Source organism: Orcinus orca, chromosome 11 (assembly GCF_937001465.1).
Source record: "Orcinus orca chromosome 11, mOrcOrc1.1, whole genome shotgun sequence".
NCBI classification, from domain to species: Eukaryota; Metazoa; Chordata; class Mammalia; order Artiodactyla; family Delphinidae; genus Orcinus; species Orcinus orca.
In genome coordinates, this window is record NC_064569.1 from 11861103 (window position 1) to 11881202 (window position 20100).

Sequence of the window (20100 nt, forward strand, 5' to 3'; positions counted from 1 at the left end):
TGATTCATTTTATAGATGGAGTGAGACCTAGAGAGGTTATGCAACTTATCCAAGGTCACATAAACAGTTCTGTGGAGCAGGTATTTGAGATTATTTCTATTTGATTCTAAAGCATCTACTCTTTACACTGTTTTGGCCCCTAAAGGGTGACTTGACTGACTAATGTTACCTTAGCTTAGACCCTCACATTATAGACTTTGGATCTAACATAGTAGGATCCCAGTTAGAGTTGCCAGATAACATAGAAGATGCCCAGATCAATTTGAATTCCAGATAAACAACAACAAGACAAGTTTCTAAGTATAAGTAAGTACCGTGAAATATTTGGGATATACTTATACTAGAAAAAAAGTCATTTGTTGTATAGCTGAAATTCAAATTTAACTGGTCTTCCTGTATTTTTATTTGCTAAATGTGGCAATCCTAAACCTAGTAGGCTCTCTAGATTAAAGAAAGGAAAGTTTGTAGTTTCTTATTGCTTTGAAAGAATTGGTAAGTCCAAAAGCTTGATCTGAGGGAAATTCTCCAATTTTCCTCTGTGGCTTTGGCAGAGCTGGGATGTGTCTGTTACTGGTGGCACAGTCAGAGAGTAATGCTTCTCTCGGCTGCCCGCCAAGCCATTCCCATGGTCCCAACCACACTGGGGAGAGGCACAAACTTTGCCTGTTTACCAGAGCAGGAGAGGGCCCGCAGCACAAGAATTGGATTCAGGGAGTAGAGGAGCTGGCAGCATATTTTCTAAAGCCACTGAGGGCTTTATGAGGTGAAGATCAGCTGACGCTTTACATATGGTTTGACGGAGAAGGTCACCGGAATGTCACAGGATCTCAGGACCCAAGTTTCAAAGTATTAGTTCTCTTTATTTATTTATTCACTCATCTGACAAATATGTATGTGGCATACCTACTATGTGCCGGGTACTGTTGTAGGTTCTGAGGCTACAGAAATGAACAAAGACTGAAAAAGCAGCCTCATGGAGCATATTCCAGTGGGGGATTAAGACAAGATCCATTGCATGTATAGGTGATCCAGGACCCTGGCCAGCTTCACCATCCCTGGTTCCAGCTCACAGAGTAGTCAATGTGTTTTTATTGAACAAGTTGAGGACTGGCCAGGATCGAAATAAAATAGTAATTGGGGAAGGGAAAATAGGGAAAAATATCTTGGAGGCAAGGAGTTATTAATAATTTTACATGATTTTGAGAGTAATAAGAAAAAGTTAATAAAAGTTACACAATATAAGTTTTGAAGGGTGTGCAGTGTGGCAGAGAGAGAGAAAAGATGGTTAGCATGAGCTAAACATTGTTGGGAACAATTGAAGTTAAGAATATTAGCATAAATCTATAATGAATGAAATATGGAATTCTATGAAAACAAGCTCCCAGGCGGTAGATTATGGACAGGTTGGCTCCAGGTGGGAGATTAAGGCTGTTTGGAAGTTCTGTGGAGGTTTTTCAGAATCTTCCTTCCCAGATTAAGTGCTATCGACTTTTGTTATAGAGTAGGAGAAAGAAAAGTATTCTTTAGCTTAGCATAAATCATGCTAATTCGTTATTACATGTTATTATAACATGTAATAAAAATTTGTTATGTTCTTTTATTTGTACTTGAAGAATGACTATGTACATTTTTGTAGCTAAAATGAAAGTCTGGGAAAATTATATTGGATAGCTCCTTGATTTAGATAGGAGAAAATGTTGAAGATTTCTGAGGAATATGTGGCTAGAAAACTTTATATCTGGATGTGGAGTTAAAGCACACACTTACTACTTAATCACCCCACACTGTCTTCTGTATGCTTGTGTGTGTGTGTGTGTGTGTGTGTGTGTGTGTGTGTGTGTGTGTATTGGGATGTATTGAACACTTCCGTGGTGTTGGTACACCAGGTTCAGAGTTTCCCCTATCCAGACTACTACACTGTCATCCCCAGAACTAGGAAAGAAGTCTCTGCATCACATGAGAAGTAAATAAAATAAGGACCATAAAGAACAGAGACCATAAAAAATGGGTCAATAAACGTTTAGAGTCAGGTTATTTTACAGCTAGATGGAAATATATGTAAAGCTTAAAGAATTTTTCAGTGCTGCAAAGACTATAGACATTCTTTAGTTCATTTCTCTCCCTTTATAGATGGTAGAACTGGTGATCAAACAGAAGGACATCATTATAATAAATTCACATAGAAAGTTAGTGGCAGATTTATTGGAGCAACAAATCCATCCAGATTTTTGAACTCTATCAGTTGCCAGTTTATATCCCACTCTACTGAGCGCCTCCCTTGATGTATACCACATTCTCTTAAAAATCCCTTTAAAAGATAACTTCTCCCTTTTGGTGTCAACACAAGATACTGAGCTTCTTTATCAAGGTGTTTTTCTCCCCACCTCCAGTTTACCGTCAGGGTCTAATACGTAATGGTTCTCATACCTTGAAGGGTCTTCTTTTTTTCTCTTACTGTCTAAGGAGCCTGAAAGAAAACCATCAGCCCCCCAAGGACCAGCAGAATGAGTGACAATTCTACTGTGGCCCCTCCAACTTCAAACCAAGGTCCCACCACCCCACGCAAAGGACCCCCCAAGTTCAAGCAGAGGCAGACTCGTCAGTTCAAGAGCAAGCCTCCTAAGAAAGGTGTGAAAGGGTAAGACCAAGATTAAAAATTAGACTTTCTATTGTTTTTTTCCCTCCATATGGCTGATTCACTTTGTTGTACAACAGAAACTAACACAGTATTGTAAAGCAATTACACTCCAATAAAGATCTATAAAAAAAAAGAGTGCTTTGGCTTTAAGAAATTAATGCTCACAATATTAAATAGACTTAAAAAAATTTCCAACCACACCCTCTGTTTTCCTATCTAAGAGAATCTTTGCTGAATCATGTTTTCAGTCCTGGAATCCTTTCTACAGGAAAGGATTCCTGATCTACAGCCAGAATTAACATGGAAAATGGAACCTTCACAGTGACCTTCAACTTGACCTTTCAGACTTTTCTTGACCACTCTCCTTCGCTGATGTAACCTGTGTTTTAATCTGGAACACAGAAACACTGGCCACTTCTAGAACACACCGTTTATTTTTATGGCTTCAAATCTTCTCTCTTCAGTTCTTTGTTTTTCTCTTTCTCTTCTTGGCAAAATCTTGTTTATTTTCAACACACACTCATGTTAATTTCTTCTGAAAGCCATTGCTGACTCCCTTAGACAAACATTATCGTTACTTCCATGTTTGCATTTTGTACATTCCGCAATGGTAACTTGTGTTATTTTATATTACATTTATTTCTTGTCATCTGTTCCCTGAGACTGAGATCCCTCAGAGAAAATTTGTGTGTTTGTTTTTTTCCTTAACTCCCAGGACCTAACACAATGCCAGGGACATAGTAGATGCTTAATATGTACTTTTGGTAAACTAAACAAATGGATAAATTAATCATTTTAATGACTTTCATATTGCTTTCTCATTCTAATTTCTATTTTAAAAAGTGGAGCTTGACTAAATTGCCCCACTGATCTCTCTCTTTTTTTTTTTTTTCTGGCTCTCAATTGTCTTGAGCTAAATTTTTACATAGGGGAAACTATCCCTCCTCTGGGACACATTGTCTAAAACCTGCCTGAGTGCCATTTCCTTTGTGCCAGCTCAATGCAGACAGAAGGGATTTCTCAAATACAAAAACTTAAACTTCTTCTTCTTTCTCTTTGAATCAGGAAACTCTTCACATGACTTATTCCAGGATCCTTTGGCTCCGATATCAGCTAATGTCTCTCGTATTTTTTTCCATAGGTTTGGAGATGACATTCCGGGCATGGAGGGACTAGGAACAGGTGAGCCACCCGAAGATTTCAGTGACTTTCACCCTTGGAATTTCACCTTTTTTTCTCCTTCAGGCCACATGGGGGCATTTGAAAGTTACCAGAAATACCTAAGGCAGCAGATTCTTTAAAGACCTAGAAAAGTGGGGTTTTAACTTAACTTCCAAAATAAGTATGTGTATGCCCAGAGGCTAAAACTCTAAAAGAAATCAGACTTGCCCCCAAAGTTTAATGAATCTTCGTGTTTTGTTAAACACTCTTGAGGGCGTACAACGATGAACTGTAGTCTTTCACGGTAGAAGGATTCTTAGAGTGAGTCTAGACCAACTTTATTTTTCAGAAGAGGAATCTGAGACATAGAGGAATTAAGTGACAATCTGAGACCACAGAGTGAGGTACTGGAAACAAGGGTGGGGCCAGGAGAGACTTTTCACTCTACAGGGCCAACCACTCCCTCACCTACTTCCTTTTTTCACACATCCTCTGGCACCCAGAACAGGGCCCTACATACTGAAAGTATCCGGTACAATATTTTTTAATTGGCTAGAATTTTTATTTGTTGGATAATGCATGCAAATTACTGCACATCCTTTTTTAAAAAATTATTTATTCTATTTATTTATTTTTGGCTGCACTGGGTCTCTGCGGCTTCACACGAGATCTCTCTAGCTGCGGAGAACGGGGACCACTCCTCGCCGCGGTGCGCGCGCTTCTCATCGCGGTGGCCTCTCCCGTTGCTGAGCTTGGCCTCTAGGGGCGCGGGCTTGGCAGTCGTGGCTCGCGGGCTCCAGAGCTCAGGCCCAGCAGTTGTGGCGCAGGGGCCCAGTTGCTCCACGGCATGTGGTGTCCTCCCAGACCAAGGCTCGAACCCATGTCCCCTGCACCTGCAGTCGGACTCCCAACCACTGCTCCAGCAGGGAAGTCCCCTGCATGTCCTTTTAAAAATTAATAGACGTTATTTTTTAGAGCAGTTTTAGGTTTATAGGAAAATTAAACAGAAAGCACAGAGTTCCTATAGACCCCCTCTGCCACCTTCCTCTCCCTGTACATCGTTTCCCCTATTATTAACATGTTGCATTATCGTGGGGCATTTGTTATACTTCATGACCCAATATTAATACATTGTTATTAACTGAAATAGCTTGTTCATTCTTTGTGTTGTCCAGTTCCTTGGGTTTTGACAAATGCACAATATCCTGTATCCACCATTACAGGTTCATACAGAATACCTTCACTAGCCCCCCAAATCTCTTGTGCTCTACCTGTTCATCCCTTTCTTCCCGTAAACTTCTGACAACCACTAATCTTTTTACTGTCTCTATAGTTTTGCCTTTTCCAGATGGTCCTACAGTTGGAATCATATAGTATGATTTCTTTCACTTAGTAATATTTATCTAAGCTCCCTCCGTGTCTTTACATGGTTTGATAATGCATTTCTTTTTATCACTGAATATTTCATTATATGGTTGTGTCACAGTTTATCCTATTGATAGGCATCTTGATTGCTTCCAAGTTTTGGCAATTATGAATAAAGCTGCTATAAACTTCCTTGTGCAGGTTTTTGTGTAGCCACATGTTTCCAGCTCATCCAATACACTTTTGATAAATGGTGGCACTCATAGCAATCAGTGTCCTTTCCGGGCAACTCTCAGTTTATCTACTTTTTATTGTCTAATGCCACTCCTCGGATCTCAAATAGAATTTCTAGCCACTTTGATAAAGCTCAGATGCTACTCTTTTAAATCAAATGCTTCTCTATTTTGGCCAGGTGTGTATAAGACCAGCAAATTCACTTTTGACTCTGGAATACATCCTTAACTCTGCCAACATATTTGGAACAGTGGCAAAAGGTTTATACTGATGGAAATTCTGAAGTCTTTGATCTGGTTCTAGTCTAGTCTCTACAACTGTGAGATGTTTTGCTGGGTGTTTAATCACTCTGGGTATCAGCCAGCTTCCCTGTAATTTGGGAACAATAATATCTTATTGCTGATGCAAGAGACTGGATGAGATGATGCCTTGAGATCACTTCTCAGTATGCGGTAAGATATAGGCATTTCAGAATGTAAAGGAGCTTAAGAGCAGTCAGAGAAGCCCAAGAAACACGTCTGGATTGGTAAGGAGTAAGGAGACTGGATTTCCAGACCATGGGAATTTAAAGCACCCCTATTTCTCACTTTAACCCTTGGCCTAACTAGAATTCCACCTTTGTTCCCTCTTTAGTGGTTTTGTGAGACTCTGTGTGATCAGAGAGCTACACTCCCGCAGGATAGCCCCAGTCAAAAGCCTTGGATCATCTCCCCAAAAAGGACGCAGAATAAAACCAACACAAATACCTTGGGAGCCTGTTCTGGGGGAATCAGAGCCCTGCAGAGGATTAAACAACTGGTCTGATCCTTCCTGGGATGAAGGGCCATTCTAGACAACTTGCCGGTCATCTAGACAGCATATGGAAGGGAGGGGTGAGGGGTCTCTGCCTGAAGGATGCCCTTTTGAGCAGAAGAGGCTCTTCTAGGGGTGAGATTGGCTTATAAGTTCTTCTTTTTTCCCTTGCAGATATCACGGTGATTTGTCCTTGGGAGGCATTCAGCCACTTGGAGTTGAACGAGCTTGCTCAGTTTGGGATCATCTGAGGCACCAGAGGTTCTGCCACTCTCAACAGCATCTGCTGTAACTTTGGTTACTTCTGCCCTATTGATCTGCCAGAGTCTTGACATAACAGCTGTCGGAAGTGGTTTCTTTGGCTTACACAGTCGTTTCCCTTAAGTTACTATTAAGAGTTCTCTTAGTGTCAGACTCTCTCATGCAGTATAGTTTAGCTCAGAAGAGTGGGTGAAATCAACTTTTTATAGGGCCTTTCAAACATTACCACTTTTTCCTATCAGCTGGTTAGAAGTCATCAGTATTTCTCTAAAGTTTAAGTCTTTCAAATCTGTTTTTGCTAGGCATTAATTATGATTGGTATTAGGCTTTTAAGATACCATTTATGTCACTCCTCTACCATTTTCTTTAATAAAGGAGATACCTCGAATCTCATGATGAAGTTGTATTAAATGCTATATGCAAATATCTGATGTCCTGTTCTGAGACCCAATTAAACAAAGAAGGCACAGTCACACGGGAAATAAGCACAGTGCATGCAAAGCAGCATAGGATTAAGAGTCAAGTTCCGATTCTGCTTTATAACTTTGTAAATCACGGCCTCTCTGGGTCTAAATTTTACTGGACTAGGTTATCCCTGAGATCTGATGCAGCTTTAAACTGTACAGTTCTGAGTAGGTGGCAAACTGGAGATTTAAACTCAAGACTCTGAGCCTTCTGAGTGCCTTGATTCAGTGGATTGAAAAGATTTGTATCCTTTAAAGTTTAGACTCAGATGCAAAAGATAGGTAGCGGAATTGGAAAAATAAAATGATGGTTTGCTTCACCAGTGAAGTAGTGTCAGATGTAATGTGCACATAGCTATATTTCCCCAATACTTTCAAGGCAGTTGTGCAATTCAAGGGCTGCCTCTGTCTGGCTTGGATGCTTTGGGTACTAGCAGTATTAACTTCTTCATTTCAGTTTTGTAATTTGTGGCAAAAGAATGGAGTAAATTAACTGAAAAGAGAGGCAGGATGATAGAGGGGAAAGAGATTTGGGTTCTAATCCTGCCGCCAGCATTTTGGGCAAAGATCTCACTCTTGGGATCCTCCAGTTTGCCTGAATTAAGTAATCTAAGGTTCACGGTAGCGATAAATTCTGTGACTTTGTCTGAGCACGGGAACGAGAGGTGCTCAGCGCTGGAGAACATTTCTTCGGAACATTTCTTCGGCTGCAGGCTCTGCACTCACTGTTTCGCACAAATGACATTGTTACCTTCTGGCCAGAAATCTAAAAGCCCAAGGGACACATCTGGATTGGAATGGGGTAAGGACACTGGGTTTCCAGATCATGGACATTTAAAGCATGCCTATTTTTCATTTTAACCCTTGGCCCAACTAGAATTCCACTTTGTTCCCTCCTCATGTTACCGAGTCCAAGCTTGTATTGCTCACTGCATGACAGGCCGAAAAAGGGGCAAGGAAGAGCGACTTTATTCAGAAAGCCAGCAGACCTAGAAGATGGTGGACCAGTGTCCCAAAGAACCATCTTGTCCAGGTTTGGATGCTAGTTTATTTTTCTTTTAAACTGGGGTATAGTTGTTTTACAATATTGTGTTATTTCCTACTGTACAGAGAACTGAAGTGGAGTTCCCTGTGCTATCCAGCAGGTTCTTATTAGTTACCTGTTTTATACATATTAGTGTATATATGTCAATCCCAGTCTCCCAATTCATCCTACCTCCTGCTTTTCCCCCTTGGTGTCCATACATTTTTTCTCTACATCTGTGTCTCTATTTCTGCCTTGCAAACAGGTTCATCTGTACCATTTTTCTAGATTCCACTTATATGGATGCTAGTTTCTTTTCTATAACAAAGTGGCGGAGGTGTGAGGAGGTAAAATAAAAAGGTGATAAATTGTTGCAAATATTTTCTGGTCCTGGCCAGACTCTGGAGGGGGTTGTTAATTTCTTCTTTCCTGTAGCCATTCACAGGTGGCCTAGTCAGGATGTTTCCTCTGAGCTTAAACAAAGGCATTTTAGCTTAACATTCAGGCATGGCAGCCAGGGTTCCAGGCGGGCCATTATGCATACTTTAAGTTATAGGCAACATCCCTTTAGTGATTAACTTGTAGCAAAAGCAATAAAATACAAAGGTTAAAGTAAAAGAAACAGATCCAGTATGGAGTCAGATTTGTTCTTCCCTATTATACTTAGTGAAAAATAAAAAGTATAAAAGAAAAAGTAGGGGGCTTCCCTGGTGGCGCAGTGGTTGAGAGTCCGCCTGCCGATGCAGGGGACGCGTGTTCGTGCCCCGGTCCGGGAAGGTCCCACATGCCGCGGAGCAGCTGGGCCCGTGAGCCATGGCTGCTGAGCCTGCGCGTCCGGAGCCTGTGCTCCACAATGGGAGAGGCCGCAACAGTGAGAGGCTCGCGTACCGCAAAAAAAAAAAAGAAAAAAAGAAAAAGTAGGGTATAAATTCAAAAGTGAAACCATGATATGCAAGGAGTGTAGTGGTAAGGATGTTTTCCCCCCCGCAGGAGCTCATGCCTCCACCCATGTGCCTGTTTTTGAGCAGCTGCTCCGTTTGGCAGCCAGAACCTTCAGTCTGCACTTGCTCATCCCAGTGGAAGGGTGTGCCTTTCACTTGCGGATGCCTGTGCTCTTCTCCAGCTGGGGAGATCTGTCCACATTTGGCTTACTTTGCAAATGTTTCCTAAACATGAAGCAATAATGCTGACACAACAGAATTCACCCAAAGGAACGTAGCCAATGGCCAGGATGGAGAAGGATCTAGAAACCATGCTATGTGAAGAACTGTTGAAGAATGCATAATATTTAGTCTGAAAGAGAAAATGTTCATTGCCAATAAATTTTTTAAAAGTTGCAATGAACAGGATGGAGCAGACCTAGTTCATGTCAGATTCTAGTATTTAGTAGTAAGCTAGAATAGATATAATTTATTTATTTGTTTCCAGTTTATTGAGATATAATTGACATACAATACTGTATAAATTTCAGGTATACAGCATAATGATTTGACTTACATACATCATGAAACGATTATCACAATAAGTTTAGTGAACAGCTGTCATCTCATATAGATAGAAAATTAAAGAAATAGAAAAATGTTTTTCTTGTGATGAGAGAACTCTTAGAATTTACTCTTAACAATTTTCATGTATAACATACAGCAGCATTAATTATATTTATTATATTGTATCTTACATCCCCAGTACTAATTTATCTTATAACTGCAAGTTTGTATCTTTTGACCACCTTCATCCAATTCCCTCTCCTCCCATCCCCCACCCCCCCTTGGTTACCACAAATCTGATCTCTTTTTCTATGAGTTTGTTTGCTTGTTTGTTTGATTTTGAAGTACATTTGACCTACTACACTATGTTAGTTCCTGTTACGAAGCATAGTGTAGAATAGACATAATTTAAAGCTTATTCAAGCACTAGAATTTCGTTCTTTCTATTCCTAAATTCTAATTCTATTTTTTCTATTATTTTTAATAAGATACAAGAAAACCTTTATTACACAAATAGCACATGTGAAAGAGATAAAGGTAAATTATTACCCCCAGCAAAATCCCGAAAGCAGAGATGCCATACTCAAACAGAGTAATTGGGGAAATTTTAACAAAGGGACTATTTACAAAGGCTTGGGAAGGATTAAGGAGAATCTACAAAAGGTAATAGAGTAACTTGGGGCTAGCAACAATCTTGGGGCTATGTGACCAACATAGATCTGGAGGAACCCTAAGAGGTCAGCTCTAATCATAAGGAAGTGCACCCCCCAACCCCGAGAGGGAGGTGGTCTTCAGTAGTAAGATACAGCCAGCCCACCGTGATCCCATGGGTAACCAGGAGGGGTGGGAGTGAGGCTAATTAATACCCCAATGTTGTTCTCCCATCCTCTCCTTTTCTGTTGATGCCTCCCATTGGATAAACCTAACCTGAAGTCAGGAAGCAAAGGAGCCCATTGATGTGGTGAGTAGGGTTCACCTTCAACACCAAAGATCAGGCAGAAAAGGGTGGAGAATGGATGTAAAGGGGCAAACTGGACATAGCCAGCAGAGCACTAGTATCAAAGAACAGAGACTCTTTGTCAACCAGTGATCTTTACTTAGAGTTGGGAAATAGCATGGATACATTTAAAACCTGCAAAGTTGATTCTAATATAAACCCCAGAAGCGGAGGAAGCACAATGTCAAATAGGAAGAACACAATAGATGAAAAAGAGCAATTGCAGAAGGGAATTCTCTAGAAGTTTAGGGTTTGGAGGATTTTTTGAAATCTTCTGACACTTTCTTGATAATAAGAGCCACTGAGAATCTCTTGTTACAAACACATGCAATTTGCACCTCACACCAGGTTTTCTGAATAAGAATCTCCAAGGAAAAGATCTTAGAATCTGTATTTTTGATATGGGTCCCCAATGCTTCTTAATTTGTGTCCGTTTGAAAACACTGATGTGGTCCAAGCCTATATTTTAAACATTGGGAATTAGCGAATTCTTAGCGTACTGCCGTCCAGTGACTGATTTAACTGGCTCTGAGATAGTTCGTGGATGTGCCCCTGGGCTGAACAGCTGGCGTTTGTCAGGTGGAGTAAAATTGAAGCTTTGTTCGCACCCAGACACTCCAAGGACAAAGCTAGTGGCAGAAGCTGAGCTCTGCTGAAGTAAAGAGATAAGGCACCCACACCTGAGGTCAAGGAAGACCTGCCCGTCTGCCCATGCACAGGAAGCCTCCTTGGGGGTCAAAAAGGGAGGGAGTGCCACCCCATAATAAGTGTGGACATGCACCCACAGGCCTCTGCGGTGGGATCCATCCTAGCAAAAAGTTGCACACGCATGTTGGGGAGCATCCTAGGGCAGGTCAGGTGTGAAAAAAGAAACAGGATACTTGGCCAAAGGTAAACAAAGACCTAGAAGAACCATCCTATATAAGGGATTTAAATCACCTCTTTACTGACCTTCTCCTCACTAGGAAGGACGCCCATACCCTTTCTCTCTGGGTGTGTATTTCTGCCTAGCTTCTGACTTTAAATAAATAAACTGCTTCTCTGTGGGCTCTTGTGTATTTCTGCCTAGCTTCTGACTTTATAAATAAATAAATTGCTTCTCTGGGGGCTCTCCCATACGTTGTGCTGTGTCTCTATTAATATACTTTGTACCTGTTTTTACAGTTTTTGCCTTCTTGAAATATTCTTACTTTCACTGGGTGTAAGAGCCAGGGGAAGTTTGCTTCAAGCCTCTTGCCCCTGGTGGTCTAGTGGCTAGAATTCCTGGTTTTCATCCAGGCTACCCAGGTCCAATTCCCGGGCAGGGAACTAAGATCTCTCTTCAGGAACGCTCACTGCTTTCTCTCCGAGATCAGTTCCACTTGCCCCCAAAACATATGTAATATGTGTGAGAACAGGGGCTAATAGTCGTGTGTTCTGACTCTCAGACCGTTGTGTGGACTAACAAGATAGATGATGCCTCCCTCCTCCACACCTAACCCAGTTAGGCGCTTCTTCAGTTGCAGAGAATGTCAGAGAGTTCAGAACCTAAGTGTTGGACAAATTCCGAGAAGCTAGAGCCAGACAGCCACCATTATTCCCAGGGGTGACCTTTCGCCGTTGCCTGGCGTGGCCACCCTCCCTCTGCAGCCTCTGTCTCTCACTGTCCTCATCTGCTTCCTCTGGCGGGACTAGGTGGACCAGGGAGAACGAGAGCTTTCTCTGGGCAGGTGAGGCAGTGACCTTCGCTTACCCTCCACCCCTTTCCTATTCGTTTGTATCCTTGGGTAGAAGTTGGGGTTGATGGTGCTGGTGATGTAGACACCTACCCCCATTCCAGAGTTCCTAGCATTACAGTTAGAGCAGAAAACTGTATATAAGGAGAAGGTGCTCCTCTGGTGTACACACCTTAGGCAAAGAGACACAGTTGTTGTTAAACAATTGCCACTGGGCTGTTGTAAAAAGATCAAGAATCACCATAAATGGAGGAAAGAGAGCATTTCCTCGACAACTAGAGAAGCGAAGGGAAAAGATACACAGACAAGAATAATCAATAAGTCCAATATTTAGCACAAGAGGAAAACTAATCACACAAGACCGAGCAACATAAAAACTAATATTATGAAAACTGAGCAGATATGACACTGAATTATTTCAAAGAGAGAAACAGAAGAGAACTTCTGTTTTATAAAAGGCCAGAGGGGAAGGCTTATACAGACCATAAAAATTGTGTGTTTGTGTAAACTAGCATGTGCTTTTTTTATTTTTAAAATCTTTATTGGAGTATAACTGCTTTACAATGGTGTGTTAGTTTCTGCTGTATAACAAAGTGAATCAAATATATGTATACATATATCCCCATATCTCCTCCCTCTTGCGTCTCCCTCCCACCCTCCCTATCCCACCCCTCTAGGTGGTCACAAAGCACTGAGCTGATCTCCCTGTGCTATGCGGCTGCTTCCCACTAGCTATCTATTTTACGTTTGGTAGTGTATATATGTCCATGCCACTCTCTCACTTCGTCCCAGCTTACCCTTCCCCCTCCCCGTGTCCTCAAGTCCATTCTCTAACTCTGTGTCTTTATTCCTGTCCTGCCCCAGGTTCTTCAGAAGCAATTTTTTTTTTTTTTTTTAGATTCCATACATATATGTTAGCATATGGTATTTATTTTTCTCTTTTTGTAATTTGAAATGAGCTGCTTGACTTCTCGCTTCCTTAGGGCGGAGTCAGGCTGCTGAAAACTGAAATTTAAAAGCGAGAATCGTGCGGACGATTGTCCACACCAGTGGACACCATCTCCTTGCGGCAAAGCAGTCGGGAGCGCTCTGTTCTGCCTGGCCCTGCCGCAGAGCACCTGCTAGGTAATCAGCGAATTCACTCGTCTTCTTGGGGCTCGATGTTTGAGGATTAAAGAAAGGATATTGGATGAAATAATTGCTAAGGACCCTTCCGGTATAAAACTCTAAAACTCAGGTAATAAATCTAAACATATTTCAAACATGAGCCAGAGGTCCAAGGCACTGAGACTGTTTCCAGCTTTTCTCAGAATGAGTGGTTAACTACTTTCCTTTCACATTTCTCCAGGGTCCCCTAAACCAAATCATGCATAGTGCTGCCACCTGCTGTCATGAATGAACACTTCATGAACCCTGGGAAGACCATTTCTATTAGACTTTGGAATCCATTGAGCTAATTCTGAATTTGTTCCCCCTTATTGACCAGTTTAAACTGTTGTGCTACTTGGCTGTCCACGTTTATCATGTACATGTTTGCCTACACACAAGATAAACATTAAAAGAGTATACAAGTGAACATAGTACAACGTTAAGTCTCTTTTCTACCCAATGCCCTATGTCCATAATCCAATATGACTGTTGTCCTTAAGAAAAGGGGAATTTGTGGCTGAGTAGTATTCCATTAAATATATACACTACATCTTCTTTATCCATTCATCGGTCGGTGGACATTTAGGTTGCTTCCATGTCTTGGCTATTGTGCTGCTATGAACGTTGTGGTGCGTGTATCTTTCTGAACTATAGTTTTCTCTGGCTATATGCCCAGGAGTGGGATTGCAGGATTATCTGGTAACTCTATTTTTACTTTTTAAAGGAACCTCCATAGTGGTTGTACCAATTTACATTTCTGCCAACAGTGTAAGAGAGTTCCTTTTTCTCCACACCCTCTCCAGCATTTATTGTTTGTAGACTTTTTGATGATGGCCATTCTGACCAACGTAAGGTGATACCTCATTGTAGTTTTGATTTACATTTCTCTAATAATTAGCGATATTGAGCATCTTTTCATGTGTTTGTTGGCCATCTGTATGTCTTCTTTGGAGAAATGTCTATTTAGATCTTCTGCCCATTTTTTGGATATTACTCAGCCAAAAAAAAAGAATGAAATAATGCCATTTGTAGCAACATGGATGGGCCTAGAGATTATCATACTAAGTGAAGTAAGCCAGACAAAGACAAATATATGATATCGCTTATATGTGGAATCTAAAAAAAAGCTACAAAGGAGCTTATTTACAAAACAGAAAGAGACTCACAGACATAGAAAACAAACTTATGGTTACCAAAGGGGAAAGGGGAGGGGGAGGGATAAATTAGGAGTTTGGGATTAACAGATACACACTACTATATATAAAATAGTTGATCCACAAGGACCAACTGTATAGCACAGGGAACTCTACTCAATATTTTGTAGTAACTTATAAGGGGAAAAAAATCTGATAAAGAATATATATATATTTATATATATCTGAATCACTGTGCTGTATACCTGAAACTAACATGATATTGTAAATCAACTCTACTTTGATTAATAAATGAAAAAAACTCTACTTTGATTAATAAATAAAAAAACAATAGAAAAGATTAAGAAAAAAGGGAATTGGGACACAGACACAGAGAAACACAGGGAAGATGGCCATGTGGCAATAAAGGTAGAGACAGAAGTTATACTGTCATAACTAAGAAACATCTGGTACTACTATGAAGGAAGGAAAGATGCTTCCTTAGAGGTTTTGAGGGAATATGGCCTGACCAACACCTTCACATCAGACTCTAGCCTTCAAAATTGTGAGAGAATTAATTTTCGTTGTTTTAAGTCACCCAGGTGGTGACACTTCGTTACGGAAGCCTGATTTGCCTCTGTTATGGCAGTGTGGTAGGAAATGAATATACTGGTTAAGTCTTGAAAGGAATACAAAAGATAATTATTTCTTCAGTCACCAAATTTTTAGAGCACCAATTTATGTCAGGTGCTCTTGCTAAGTGCTGCAGACATGATAAGGAACAAAACCAGACACAGTCCCTAGCTTTGTGGTACTTACCCTCTAGTTGGGAAGAAATACTTGAAACAAAATTGACATATAAAAACTATTTCAACTGTGGTAAGGTCTATAAGTATTTGTGGCACAGAAATCTATAGGCGTATATAGTGGGGAAATAACCGGGTAACGTTGTCGGGACAGACTTTCTCGAAGAAATGACAACTGAAGTGAAATCTGGAGGGAAAATACAATTATCGAGATACTGGGGTAATGAAGGCGTGGCTGATGGGAGAACACCAGGCAGAGAGAAGAGCACATACAAGGGCCCAAGGCAGGAGTGAGGCTGGCAACGACAAGGAATTGAACAAAGCAATTAACCAGTGCAGGGGGGCAGTGGGAACACAGTGCAAGAACAGACAGAAACAGAAAATGTCAGACACTTTGTGTCTCGTAGGCCACGCCAAGAGTTAGACCTTTATTTATCCATTCTAAGAGAATGGAGGAGAAAGTCAAGATATACAAGTTTAGTCTAAAGAAAACAGCTGGTGGCTGAGGGTGGGTTTGTACATGAATGTGTCCTGGGTTCTTCCCACTTAGATTATCCTGTGTCCTGAGTGCCAGGGAAGAGAGGCCGTAACCAAAGACCATGTTGCTGAAATCTGGGTGAAGAAATTAAGAGGACAAGGGAGCACGAGGTTATTCAAACCCCTGGGCACTGCAGCTTCAATAGTTCACAAGGAGTACTCCAGACACCCCCAACGTAAGCAGCACCGGCAACATGTGCATCTTTGGGAGCCGACATTGCCCCAAAGAACCCATCCCCCCCAAGAGGGAGGAAAGGAAAATGGTACAAAAACGGTGATGGTCAGTTTTATGTACTAACTTGGCAAGGCTACAGTGTTGAGTTATTCAGTCAAACACTAGGTATGGCTGTGAAAGTATTTTGTAGGTGTGATTAACATCTACAGTCAGCTGACTTAAATAAAAGAGATCGGGCTTCCCTGGTGGCGCAGTGGTTGAGAGCCCGCCTGCCGATGCAGGGGACGCGGGTTCGTGCCCCGGTCCAGGAAGATCCCACATGCCGCGGAGCGGCTGGCCCCGTGAGCCATGGCCGCTGAGCTTGAGGGTCCGGAGCCTGTGCTCCGCAACGGGAGAGGCCGCAACAGTGAGAGGCCCGCGTACAGCAAAAAAAAAAAAAAAAAAGAGATCATCCTTGCTAATCTAGGTGGGCCTGACCTAATCAGTTGCAACACTTTCAGAGTAGTACTGAAGTTTCCCTGGAGAAGAAATCTGGTTGTGGACCTGCTTTAGAGTTTCTAGCCTGCCCTAAAGATTTCAGTCTTGCTAGTCAACTCCCACAATCATGTACATTAATTTCTGCCATAAAATTATTTATTTATTTATTTATTTGAAATATAGTTGATTTACAATGTTGTGTCAGTTCCAGGTGTACAGTGAAGTGATTCATATATATATATATATATATTATATATATATATATACATATAATATATATATAGATTCTTTTTTAGATTCTTTTCCCTTACAGGTTATTACAAAATATTGAGTAGCATTCCCTGGGCTTTACAGTAGGTCCTTGTTGGTTATATATTTTATGTGTAGTAGTGTGTGTATGTTAACCTCAAACTCCTAATTTATCCCTCTGTGTTTATATCCTAGTCGTTCTGTTTCTGCGGCAGAACATTGGCTGATACAGAAATGAAGTTGTAACAGGTTTGGCTGATACAGCACCTGCCAGGAATCTCAGAAATAGCTGGAAGGCATAGGGGAATGAGCAGTAGACTGCATTTCCTACTGTGATAATGCAGGTCCAAAGCAGAGAATTTGGTTTTGTGATCGTTATTTTGAACTTGTTTACACTCGGGCTGTTAGGACTTGTGACAGTGCAATTCACACGCTGTTGGAGAGGTTTGGTAAATGCTTGAAGGTTGGGGGAGGTAAGCCTGGTCTCTGGGTGTGGTTGATGGCCATACTGAACTTTTCCTCAAAATATTTCTCTTGGTTCTTTATGCTGTGTAGTTTCTACCAGCAAGTCTAAGACAATTATAAAGCAAAATAAGGGCAGATTCTTTATAGAACTGGACTTCTACTGCCATCTTGTGGATGTTTAGATTTGCAATCTAGTGCTGACAAGAACAAATATGTAGATGAATAAATAAGCACATACCTTCTTAAGCTATGTGAAAACTGGAAGAGACTTTAGATTATTCACGGATGCCCTCATTTTACAGAAGAAAAAGCTTGAGGTCCAGAGGGTGAAATGACTAGTCACTCATGATATTTTCCTTTGGCCAGTCTGATGGGCAATTTCGATACATCAGCCATGTTCTCCTTTCAAGCTCAGTAATGAAGACTATGTAAGTCCCAGGCTGGACGGATATGAGACTTGGAGTGAGAATAAAGATAGGATGAGGGGGGCTTCCCTGGTGGCGCAGTGGTTGAGAGTCCGCCTGCTGATGCAGGGGACATGGGTTCGTGCCCCGGTCTGGGAAGATCCCATATGCCGTGGAGCGGCTAGGCCCGTGAGCCGTGGCCGCTGAACCTGCCTGTCTGGAGCCTGTGCTCCGCAACGGGAAAGATAGGATGAGGTTCAGGAATAGGGATGAGGCTGAGAGATGGTTCTTAATACATTATTTTCTTGTGGCTTACATGAAACATTTAAATAGCACGTATTATAGTTTTTGTTTGTTTGTGTTTTGGTACTTGCAGGATCTTAGTTCCCTGATCAGGAATCAAATCCCCGCCCCCTGCAGTGGAAACGTGGAGTCCTAACCACTGAACCACCAGGGAATTCCCTTAATACATTATTTTGTTACAAAATTAGTGTTATAAAACCAGTGTAAAAATGCGTTTCATAAAACTAAAGAGCTTATTCCAAACAGCAAAGTACCCATTATTCTCTTTCTGTTCTCCACTTCCTAGAGTTGACTCTTTATCTGCTTCTGTTTTTCATCTTCTTGTAGTTACCACAACTTTAAGGAATAGATTTATACCTTTATTTAATTAAACAACATTTAGAGACTCCCTGCTGTAAAAGATGAGATATTAACTTATACCATTGGCTACTTGCCCCATCCATTCTTATTCCCTAAATTCAATCCTTATTATTTTTAGGTCTCATGGATTATCACTATAATTTTGAAAATATAGTTCAGGTGGAATTTCTTCTTACATCAGCTTCAGTCATTGTCTCGAATCTTTGCTTATTTAGGATGAGACTGTCAGTGCCTTTATGCCTCCCTCTGACTTTCCTTCCTCTTTTCCTCATTCTGTCGCCACAACTTTTCTCTTACATTCTCATGGTTTTTAGCATTAGTTTTCTGTTCACTAGCCCTACATGAACCTTATATATTTTTTCCTATAAATTGATTCTAAAAGCAGAACTAATCAACCGCATTTCCATTATTAGGACCATATAATTTTATTTGTTTCAAAGCAAGGCCAAGGGGCTTCCCTGGTGGCGCAGTGGTTGAGAGTCCGCCTGCCGATGCAGGGTACACGGGTTCGTGCCCTGGTCCAGGAGGATCCCACATGCCGTGGAGCGGCTGGGCCCGTGAGCCATGGCCACTGAGCCTGCGCATCCAGAGCCTGTGCTTCGCAACGGGAGAGGCCACAACAGAAAACAAACAAACAAACAAACAAACAAAAAACCAAGGCCAAGTAGCATGCTTTAGAAAACATTCCCTCCTCCATCCATTCAATGTCTACATTTCCAGGCTGCTCAGCGGAACACCTTCCAGGACTAAGGTCAAAAGGACTCTCTTTCTTACATGTCATCAATTACTTAAAGTCCTGTAAAGTTTTTTGTTTTGTTTACTTGTTTATTTCTCATGTTTTTCTATTTTTTTTGGCAAAAGAATGATATGCCTTTGTCACACCCTCAAGTTTATCTGGTTTCACGATTATTTTGTTTATTGTACCAAGTCTTCTGACTGTTTTGGGGAAGTCACCCCTACCAGAGCCTCTGTCCTACTGGACCACTCAGGACTCATTGTTTTCCAACCTTGTTGCATTGCTGTGTCATCCCAGACACACTCTTTTTTTTAGATCACACTTGTGTTTTCCTTTCTGGAAATGTTTACAATTATCTTTTATCATTGGTGCTCTAAAATTTACAAAGATTTTTCACAGCTCCCACTCAGCTATCAGGGAACACTTCTCTGTTGAAAAGTTCTGTCTTTCTAAGTTTGGCAATCTTTTTTTTTTTTTAACTGTTTCTTTGATAATATCCTCTCCACCATTTTCTCTGTTCTCTTTTCTCTGGGATTCTAAGTCAAAAGACAGGTTCTCTATTTCTCTTATATTTTTTCTCATCTTATAGTTCTCTTTATCATTTTGCTTGCATTTTTTGGATATTTCTCTCTTTTATTTTTCTACTATTTTATTGATTTTTATTTTTTGCAATCCTGTTTTTAACCTCTTTAGTTTTCTCTGCTTGCTCCTTTTTCTTCACATCCTATTCATAGATGTAAAATCTTTTTGAATACCCAAATTCTCTTTTTTTCCCCCTTTGGTTATGTTTTTCTTTTTGTTTATCTTCTTTTTTTTTTCTTTATAATGCCGGTTGTTCTCTCATGTCTGGTTATCTTTGGTTTGTCTCTTCATATTTAAGAATGAAGGTTGAGATCTGGTATAGATCTCATAAAAAGGAGAGTGAAAGTATGTAGAGTCTAGTGACAGTTCAATTGCTTAAAGATGTCAGGGCTGCTCAAAGATGTCCTGGCCTGGATTTTCAAGTCCTTTCTTTCATGACTTCAAGATGGCTGCTTTAGCACCAGCCATCACATCCATGTTTAAGATAGGAAAGGAAAGTTCCAAATAGCCAGAGAGTAATACACTTATGCCTATCCTCATTCCAGTAGACTTCTGCTCATGGATCAGAACTGTATTACGTGGTTAC

General features: G+C 40.9%; 1 protein-coding gene across 1 annotated transcript; it reads left to right on the forward strand.

Annotated features, from left to right (window-relative positions):
• Positions 1 to 716: 716 nt before the first annotated feature.
• On the forward strand, positions 717 to 6924 carry PDE6H (phosphodiesterase 6H). The gene is made up of 4 exons (XM_004281114.3): positions 717 to 846; positions 2464 to 2638; positions 3780 to 3820; positions 6365 to 6924. Exons 2-4 carry the CDS (start codon positions 2505 to 2507, stop codon positions 6439 to 6441), a joined length of 252 nt encoding a protein of 83 aa, XP_004281162.1. The 5' UTR covers positions 717 to 846; positions 2464 to 2504; the 3' UTR covers positions 6442 to 6924.
• The last annotated feature ends 13176 nt before the right edge of the window (positions 6925 to 20100 follow it).